Source organism: Macaca thibetana, chromosome 10, assembly GCF_024542745.1.
Source record: "Macaca thibetana thibetana isolate TM-01 chromosome 10, ASM2454274v1, whole genome shotgun sequence".
Taxonomy (NCBI): Eukaryota; Metazoa; Chordata; class Mammalia; order Primates; family Cercopithecidae; genus Macaca; species Macaca thibetana.
In genome coordinates this window covers 74605045-74615400 of record NC_065587.1, presented here as the reverse complement: position 1 = coordinate 74615400, position 10356 = coordinate 74605045, and the positions used below count along the sequence as shown (strand labels likewise).

Below are 10356 nucleotides of genomic sequence, written 5' to 3'. Positions count from 1 at the left end.
TTTTGTAAAAATGTCCAAGAAATAGTGGACTCTCCGTACCGCTCTGTTTAAAGCCCAGTCTGGCACGATAATAATATTCTCATGTTTATGAGGCAATGAAAATGTCCCTGGCCTTTTCCAGACATCTGAGGGAAGGCCCATCTGTCACCAGTCTCTTCGCCTCTTAAAAGCCAGTGGTGGTGTGTATGGCATTGGGGCATGGCTAGCCAGATGGGCACAGGGAAGCATGTGGTTCTGGGCAGTGCTATTGACTAAATGTTTGTGTGATTCCAAAATGTTGAAGCCCTCATCCTCAATGTGACAGCATGTGGAGGTGGGGCCTCTGACAGGTAATTAGGTCATCAGGGTACAGCCCTTACAATGGGATTAGTGCCCTAAGAAAGGAGATTGAGAAAGAGATGATTTCTGTCTCCACCAGATGAGGATACAGTGACAGAAGGCAGCCGTCTATAAGCCAGGAAGTGGGCCCTCATCAGACACTCTGACCTTGAACTTCAAATCACTATAACTGTGAAAAATAAATGTTGGTTGTTTAAGCCATCCAATCTATGGTATTTGATATAGCAGCCCGAGCTGACTAAGACGGACAGATACTGATGTCATTCTGAGCGTCGGTTGAAATAGAGCTGATCAGACAAGATCTCAGCCTCCAGGGGCAGAGTCACTGTGGCCCCTTTCCTACTACCTACTGGTTTCTGAGTCTTAAGTGTCAGGAACAGAAGTATTTTTATTTTTTCCCAATTAAATATGTACTGCCTGAGCAGCCTGTGCCTGAGGCTTAGCTCTTCCTACTAAATTTAGCTTTAAGTCCCCGCAGGTGAGCCTGGAAGAGGGCTGTGATTAGCAGCACACACTCACTGTCAATCTGTAAAATCAAGGTGTGAAGCTCATACTTACTTTCAAACAAGAACAGGGAAATGCAACTGTTATACTGTAAGGATGACCAGATCAACCCTAGTCAAAGAGATTCTTGTACCTGTTAAGAAATTAGACTATGTGTTCCCTGAGGTCTCTTAAATCCATAAAACAATGATTCTGTCCTACTCCCCAAATACTCATTTGCTTAGTGAGTATATGCTGACTCAGAGACCTGCAAGTAGGAGTGGGAGTGGAGATGGGCGTGGGGTGGAACAGAGGCTGTATAAAGGCATTCACCTAACCAGTCGGGCAAAAGCTCCTCCAGTCTTCTGATCAGTTTAGGACACACCAACAAGAGAGAGAAAACTAGAATAGGATAAAAGTTGCAAACTGGTGCCTCAGAGGTGAATTCTGTTTGACCTAGACAGCAGTTTTAGTACATTTGAATTCAGAGGCGATACAAAAATACCAGGAGATGTCTTTTAAAAATCAAAATTTTAACTTCTTTTGAAAAATCCCAAGATCTGACTACACAGTCTGTATTTCTCCATAATGGGATTAGAGCTGAGAATTATCTGCTCCCCCTCAGAAAAGGCAGGTGCCCTCCAGTCTGTGCGTCACTTCCTGTCCTGCCTTACTCCTTTGTGTGATTTGTCCGTCTAGCCCTGGCTGGTGTTTAAGGGTCAACCACAGAGGAGCTCTTAAACCTTCCCCATCTCAGCATTCTGTCACTCTCTGGGTATAACATCTCCAGGATCCTTAGATACATGGGTCATTTGATTTTTCCCAGTTTCCCTACGTTTCTCTCAACAGACATCAAAAGACCTCAGGGCATAATCAGGGCTGGAGCAGAGGCTAGAGTTACTATGCCATAATCTAAGGGCTAAGATCTTGGCAGGCAGGCATAGGCAACTTTTCCTAAGCAATTGTGGTTCTTTGGTGACCTGATAGGACAGATCCCTCACTTTTGCATTGGTCTAGTAAACAAAGTAAGGGAAAGGGAGATACCAAGATGGGTTTGCCAAAAGGAGGGGCCTTTACTCTCTGCCTAGTGACCCACTCTGCTCTTACTCACTTCCTGTAACTTCTGGAAAAAAGAAGTTGGAAAGAAGCTCAGAAAGAGGTATGTGGGATGGAAGTGGTAGGAAAGCTAGGAAAGCTTCCATCCACTGTTTCTGGGGTCCCTAAAGGCTCAGGCCCCCATAGCTACCATTGTTACCCTGAAGCCTCCAAAGGCAGATTGAGTTAATTCAGGTTACTCTTCTTCCTCTTTTTTTTAGACAGAATCTCTCTCTGTCACCCAGGCTGGAGTGCAGTGGGGTGATCTCGTCTCACTGCAACCTCCACCTCCCAGGTTCAAGCGATTCTCCTGCCTCAGCCTCCTGAGTAGCTGGGACTACAGGCGCATGTCACCACACCCGGCTAATTTTTTGTATTTTTAGTAGAGACAGGGTTTCACCGTGTTAGCCAGGATGGTCTCGATCTCCTGACCTCGTGATTTGCCTGCCACAGCCTCCCAAAGTGCTGGGATTACAGGTGTGAGCCACTGCGCCCGGCCTCAGGTTACTCTTCTGGCCAATCGCTATTTGCTTTTTCACCATTTCATGCATGAGGGTTCATGTGTAGCTATAGCAAGAGAGTCTTGTCTGGCAATGAAAGGTGGTTTTTTTCGTTTTTGTTTTATGTTTGTTTATTTCTGATGGAATCTCACTCTGCCACCCAGGCTGCACCCAGGTTGGAGTGCAATGCTATGATCTCAGTTCACTGCAACCTCTGCTTCCCAGGTTTTAGCGATTCTCCTTCCTCAGCCTCCTGAGTAGCTGGGATTACAGGTGCCCGCCACCACACATGGCTAGTTGTTGTATTTTTAGTAGAGATGGGGTTTCACCATGTTGGCCAGGCTGGTGGCAATGAGAGACTTTTTTTTTTTTTTTTCTTTTTAGACCGAGCCTTACTCCTGTTGCCCGGGCTGGAGTTCAATGGCGCAATCTTGGCTCACTGCAATCTCTGCCTCCCAGGTTCAAGCGATTCTCCTGTCTCGGCCTCCCGAGTAGTGGGATTACAGGCACCTGCCACCATACCTGGTTTATTTATTTAATTATTTATTTATTTGCTTATTTATTTGCATTTTTAGTAGAGACGGGGTTTCACTATGTTGGCCAGGCTGGTCTCAAACTCCTGACCTCAGGTGATCCACCTGCCTCAGCCTCCCAAAGTGCTGGGGTTACAGGCGTGAGCCACTGCGCCCACCTGAAAGATTTTTAAAGGTGAAAAAATAAGATAAAATCTACTGTTTACAGCCTGACTTAAAGTTTAAAAGCAGAGGACAGTGTTGAAGAGGCCAGTGTTTTCCGGATTTGTTTGAATCAGTTTGGCTTCATGCATAATAGAGACTGCACAGTCTTGTAAAATTGTCCTCATAATGTCAATTTCCAATGGGTACTGCTTATATCACTGTTCAAATTTTATTTTCAGCAGAAATGGTTTCATATTGAGAACACTTCACAGGCTGGACTCAGAAAGCCATTAGTCTGCCTCACTGGAATGCACTGCCTCTACCTGAAACCCTTCCAGTTCTCAGGCCTGGAACTTCTGGTACCATTTGGTGGTACCTTCTATTCTGGTAAGCTGTGCATTAAAATATCTTAGCTAATTTGTTGTGTAAATAGGCCAGAAGTTTTAAGTCAACTTTCTAAGATTCCTGCTTCTCAGCTTGTGCTTCTCAGTGTCAGAAGAGTAAAAGGCCAAGAGAAGAATGATTTTTAAATCTCCTTCTATCATCTTCCAACACTTCCAGAAACCCCCTCCTCATCTAATCACAAACCAGCATTTCCCACACTCCCTGCACACAAATGAAGTCCTGTTCTAAAAATCCAAACTATGGAACTAAGGAATTTAAGAATGGATAGACATCTGAAAGACTATCATTGAGTTCAACTCCTTCATTTTACTTTGAGGAAATACACCTAGAGAGACAAAGCGTCTTTCCCATAGTCACACAGCTGCGAAGTGGTAAAGCAGGAACTAGGAGTCATATCTTCTGTCTCCCAGATACTGGCCCAGTCAATCAACACTCTTCCTAGTGCATTATGCCCCCAGGCCATTTGTAGATAAAGAGGAAGGTGATGTGGAGGGAGTAGGAACAAGGAGCACTGCAGCAACAAAGATCTGTCTGCAGTGCGGGACACTTACTCTTCTTCAGGACTTGGCGGCACTCAGGGGTGATGGGTGGAGCGCTGGACTTCGACAAGGCATTTGAGAGGACCTCAATGATGCAGCGAGTCACCTGGGGGAAAACGAGAAAGCAGGTTGGAGAAGCTGGTGTCACTGGATGACAGACTACTCAACCCAGAGCTGCTGTCAAGGAAGGCTTGACTACGTGACCTGCGCTGATGCAGTATTCTTAGGGCAGAGATACAGATTTACAGGAACAGAGTGAAATCTTCCAAACCTCTACACAGAACAATGCAAGAAGGCACTGATTAGGGATTATCTGGAGAAGGGAAATAAGCATCCATTTCTGAAACAATGGCACAGCTATCCTCAGGGGCGCTAAACCATCCTGACAGGAGATAGGAGCTCAGTGCAGGAGGGGCATCCCTTGCCCACATTCTGTCAGCGATGAAAACCTGGCTTTGTAAGATTATGTCATGCGTGTGTTTGGTTTGGTGTAATAGGGACTGGGAGAATCTAGAGTCTAGATACAAGTCTAGATTCTAAGATTGACATTGCAACTTACCATTTCTTCATTGTGGTTCCTGTTATCCACTGGCATGGAATTGACAGCTTTCAAGGAGAAAAAGAATGGAAAATGACTTGAGTTGGGTTTTGGAAGCTGTGTGACCCCAAACCCACAAAATCACCCCACATTAGTTGTTGCTTTTCCCCTGGCAATGTCTTAAATATATTTGGAAACAAATGTTATTTTAGATCCGGTATAAATCAAATCTAGACCACAGACAAGGAGGGGTCTTCTGGGGTACCAGAAATGTCCCTTTTTTAAATCTCAACGCTGGTTACACAGGTGTGCTTATTAAGCTGTATACTCATGATCTGTTCAATTTTCTATATATTTTACTTCAATTAAAAGTTTAAGCTAGGGCCAGGTGCGGTGGCTCACGCCTGTAATCCCAGCACTTTGGGAGGCCAAGGCCGGTGGATCACGAGGTCAGGAGATCGAGACCATCCTGGCTAACATGGTGAAACCCTGTCTCTACTAAAAATACAAAAAATTAGCCAGGCATGGTGGCATGCGCCTGTAGTCCCAGCTACTCGGGAGGCTAAGGCAGGAGAATTGCATGAACCCAGGAGGCGGAGGTTGCAGTGACCCAAGATCGTGCCACTGCACTCCAGCCTGGGTGACAGGGTGAGACTCCGTTTCAAAAAGAAAAAAAAAAGTTTAAACCAAACTAAGTCTAATAAAACAAGAATGCCCTCCTCGATCTTCTCTGCCTACTCCAAATGGGTAAAGATCTGTGGCTCTCTCTCCCTATCTCTGTTTCCAAAAATATATCCTCCCAAAACTTCCTTGACAAAAACATGGTTATGGGTGTCTTCCATAATTAATTACCTCATTTTTTACCTGCAAGGCCTTTGCCTGAACAAGCTCGTTTGTGCATCCATATCAACATTGTGTTTCTCTTCCTCCACACTGTTTGCAACCATGTAAAGAACACGGCAGATATCTAACCCTCCTAGTTTAGCATCAAGTCCATAATATTATATGCAAATTGGTGTTTAACCATTGGTTTATAAGAATATTTTAAAAGAAAAATTTTAATTTATTTCAATAAAATGTCATGGGATTCTGCCTATCTTACAACAGTGTTTGAAGTTGCTTTGTCTTCTTAGAAAATGCTTCAGGTAATTTTAATTTTTCAGTGCCATTTTTTTCTCTCTCTAAGCTGCTTTGATTATTTTTTCACTTTGACTTTGTTCTAAGCCCTTTCTATTAGAACAGCCCAAAGCATTTACATATAAGTCCATCTCCATATTTCTCCTGGCATGACCTGTAGCAGGCAACTAAGCAGGAGAAGCTCAGTGCAGAAAATTATTTTAAGTCCCTGAGAAGAGAGTAGAGCTTGCTGGGGCAAGTTCTCAGACATCAGACATGAAAGCTATTCAAATGCAGCAACCTGACCTTTCCTTGCAGAATGCAAGGAAAGCCTCTTTAAACATTCCCCACCCCCTATCAATTACATATCATGGGGCTCAACCTGGAAATAAAACACCTATTCATTTACTTTACTAAATTTCTCTTTTCAAAGGATGATCTGGGATCACTTCAATTGTTTCAGGAAGCCCAAAGTTATGCAGTCCATTAGAATCATTAAAAAATATTTGAGAAGTAGCTAACGAGCTAAGAAGACCCCAAGTTTTTCCTGAAATGCTTATCAGGCAAGATCCAGTTGACCCACTTTTGGTACCCAAGGTCCAAAATACTCAACTGTTCTTTCATCCTCCAAATGGCTATTTGAGAACACACCCACTTCAGCACTTTCTCTTTCCACCGGAAATCTGTAATTTCCTCTGGAAATAAATGACTATGAGAGAATAACTCCCCTAATAAATCAGATGACTTTTAAAAAATCCTGCTTTACTAAGCCTTCTTGATAATGCAGTTTCTTGCTAATACTTTCCTTTTTTTTTTTTTTTTTTTTTTTTTTTTACAAATGTAAAATAGATGTTTTTATTAACTACTGGTATTGCCAAAGTATTAATAGTTACCAGATTTGGGGGCAGAGAAAGATTTTTCTTTTATTACTCTAGACAACTTGTAGCTTAGGTTTGTATTTATGAAACCGTTGTTTCTCTGACTGAGGCTCTTCAGATCCTTTTTGATGGAAAAAAAAAAACTAGGGTCTGCTTTGGAACATACATTATACATCTTGGTGAGATATCTAGGTGCTTCTGTATTTTTCCAGTAAAATTTGTGACAACAAGGTAATAGCCGAAGGCGTGTTGTTATCCTTAAAGTAGTTCAGCTTACTTTTGTATGTAGTAAGATTCAGGTGGCACAACAGAAAACCTAATGCTCTCTGTCTGTAGGGATATAAGAAAAAAAAAAAGAAAACCTAATGCTCGTGTTAAAAGTAAAGCAATCAAATGGTACAAAAATTATCAAATAATGTGGTAAATCTGAGAGTAACTTCTGATGTATTAATATCTAAGACTATTACAGTTTGATACCAGATTGAAAATACAGCTGTAAAATAAGTTCAACATGCTCTTCTGAATTTAGAAATCATTTTCCCGGCCAGGTGCAGTGGCTTGTGCCTGTAATCCCAACACTTTGGGAATCCGAGGCGGGCGGATTACCTGAGGTCAGGAGTTCGAGACCAGCCTGGCCAACATGGTGAAACCCCATCTCTACTGCATATACAAAAAGCTGGGTGTGGTGACACACACCTGTAATCCCAGCTACTCAGGAGGCTGAGGCAGGAGAACTGCTTGAGCCTGGGAGATGGAGGTTGCAGTGAGCTGAGATAGCACCATCGCACTCTAGCCTGGCCAACAGAACAAGACTCTGTCTAAAAATAATAATAATAATAAAAATAAAATTAAATCAAAAAGATAAGGAAAGCATTTTACCTAGAATAATATGGATATCATTTTACTACTTCCCTTATATTAATTTTTAGAGTGCACAATAGCTTCCGTAGGAGGTTGTGCATCTCCTTTCAGAAGTTCTTAAGGATAAGTGAATGAGCTAGATGGTTTCTTGAGGCTTCCCCCAGCCCTGTAATTTTGCAAATAACCAGCTCTACTTGAAGGCTAACATGTCTCATTGCCAGAGGCTGCGGGGAGGTGGGAATGGAGAGGTACTTGCCAATGGGTTTGTGGTGTCTTTCTGGGGTGATAAAAATGTTCTGAAATTTGATAGTGGTAATAGTTGCACAATCTGCAAATATACCAAAAACCACTGAATTATATACTTTAAAAGGGTGGATTATATGATATACAAATTATAGCTCAATTTTAAAAAAGATTATGTCTTCATTTTAGCTGCTATTAAAATATAAACTTTTATTTAAAATATTCTGTTACATAAGAGATCTGTAAGTATTGTACCACAATAGTTAAATCATTCCCACAAATGTCACTGTTTTTGTGGTCTACAGCCTCCCAAGCAAAGCAATTCTCTTCTAAAAGTATTTTGACCAGAAATAATTCTAAAAATTCATTTGATTTTCTTTAATGAAATTGAGAACATTTATTGACAATTTGTAAGAATGACAATAATTTTAGCAAATTCTGAATGTATATAATTACGACTGGCTTTCTTTTTGTCTCTGCCTTTTGGATCTAGTAATTGCTGCCAATAAAAGCTTCATATTCATGGATGGCAATATCTCAATTCTAGGTAGGAGTCTCAACCTCAGATATGAACAATTTTCTAAATCATTAAAACACCTGAAGAAAACCTGTAGTCTAATTTGGTGCTAGTATACTTACTTCTCAATAGTCTCAATATCTCAATACCCATAGGTGACTCTACTTCAACACACACACACGCACACACACACACTTCAGATTTTCAGAGATCATTTGTTTGAGATTCAGGGTAGTTTGAAAGATTAATCCTACAATCTTCCATACAAAAAGGGAAACAGTCAAGTATCTACTACTTAAAATTCTATCCTCCTAAATTGACAAAGACATTTTGTTTTTTTTACTACTCCAAAGGTACTTTTGTGGTTATTTTGTACTCTAATAATTTTCCTGGAGTACAGAAGTCAAAATACTGCGGTTTCCATTCATAACTAAAAAATTAAGGGCACATGTTCTCAGGAATGCTGAGGCTTTCACAGGTTAAAAAAAATAATTCCTTTGAGTGTGAAATTAGAAATTACCTGTCCCTAGAGATGGAAATACAAAATAGAGAAACATATTAAACTTGTACATACATGAGCACACATACACACACACATTATATATGGACATGTTAAGAAAAGGGATATTTCTTACATACATATGGGACTCACTTTTATCTCATCATACTTACATGACAATAACAATAATAAGGGAAATTATGCAGGCACTAAATAACATCATACATGTATTCCGGCCTCTCCGTAGTCGCCTGGCTTTAAAAAGCCAAACAGATACAGAATCAGACAACAGGGTCTCTCTAGACGGGCAGAGAGAGTGTGACATCTTAGAAGCGAATACAAAATGTGGGGTTTCCTTGGAGGTATGGCACGTTTTCTTCCTTCCTATCTAGAGGAAAACTCAGATATAAAAAGAACGAGGCTCCCTTGGTTGGGCTAAGAAGCCCTCTAGCTTTTTCCAAGTCAAACGGGTGGGAGGAGTTGAAGGAAAACACCCAGGGAGGAGAAGAAACGAAGCAAGAGATAAACCTTCCCCTCAACCCCCCCTCTCTCCCGGGATCCGCCAGCCTGGCTGCGGGAGCGGCGGGGAAGAGCGAGGCTGGCGCTGTCCGCGGTGCTGACCGGCCCGCCGCGCCCACTCACCCGCCAGCCCCACGGCTCCCAGGAGGCTGAGAAGCAGCGCTGGCTGCATGGCCCCGCTCGCCGGCCCCTGTGCGGAGAGGAAGATGGCGGCTGGACCGGAGAAGCGAGGCGCAGGAGGAAGGCACGATGGAGCAGCCCCGGGAAACTAGCGTGCCTCCTGGTCCCCGCGGTGTGGCGCGGCTGGCGCAGGCCCCGCTCTTTTAAAGGGCAGGCGGGGGCCGCAGGGCCGGGAGGGGCGGGCAGCCAGGAGCGGGCGCCCCCTAGCTCAGCCCTGACGTCACGAAGCAGCACCCCCAGGCGGCGACGCAAATGGGCGGAAATTTACGCCAGTCCAGTCGCCTGGTGGGCAGGGTCTGGAGCGGGGGTGAGGGGAAAGGCGAGCCAAAGAATGGAGGGGCGAGGGGAGCAGTGCAGATCTGAGACGGTGGGGGAGGCGGGAGGTCCCACTTAGATTGCCTCAGCCTACTCCCCATCTTCCTCCACACACCTTCAAATCTAAAACCGTGTGTTTGAGACTGTATGCATGTGTGTGGTTGTGCTGAGATGTGTTCATGACGAAGTCTGTTTGTGTCTCCTCGACCTAGCTGACGAAAAGACTCCTGCTAACGAGAGAGAACTAAACGGTTGGTCAGGGAAAATGGAAAAGACAGTGATAGTTTTAAAAGTTAAAAGTGCAGCCGGAGAATATGGGACCTGCTGTTCCCTCAAACTTTTCTTTTTGTCTTTGTATCTATTTACCTGTCCATGATTCTATCTCCTATTCATGACTCTCTTTCTTCCTCCTCCCTCTCTGAATACATAACGTATACACGGTTAAAAAAAATCAGATGGTACAAAAGGATTTACTATACAAGTCTCCCTTCCCTCTTTATTTCCAGTTCTCAGGTTCCTCAATTCCTCTTTCCGTCAACACAACTTTACTACTCTCTATAATTTAGGTTTGACTTATTTTGGAACATATACAGTTGCATCTTCTTTTGAATGATGTATTACATTGAATGGATACAATAGAATGTATTTAAAC

General features: G+C 42.9%; 1 protein-coding gene across 1 annotated transcript in view; it reads right to left on the bottom strand.

Annotated features, from left to right (window-relative positions):
• The window catches only part of CHGB (chromogranin B), an 817086-nt gene that overhangs the window by 4405 nt on the left and 802325 nt on the right, over positions 1 to 10356 (bottom strand). Inside the window, exons 2-4 of the mRNA XM_050745210.1 lie at positions 9333 to 9510; positions 4598 to 4644; positions 4051 to 4144 (exon numbers count right to left, since the gene is read on the bottom strand). Coding sequence (XP_050601167.1) covers positions 4051 to 4144; positions 4598 to 4644; positions 9333 to 9381 — 190 coding nt within the window. The 5' untranslated portion in view covers positions 9382 to 9510. The remainder of the gene's footprint in view (positions 1 to 4050; positions 4145 to 4597; positions 4645 to 9332; positions 9511 to 10356) is intronic.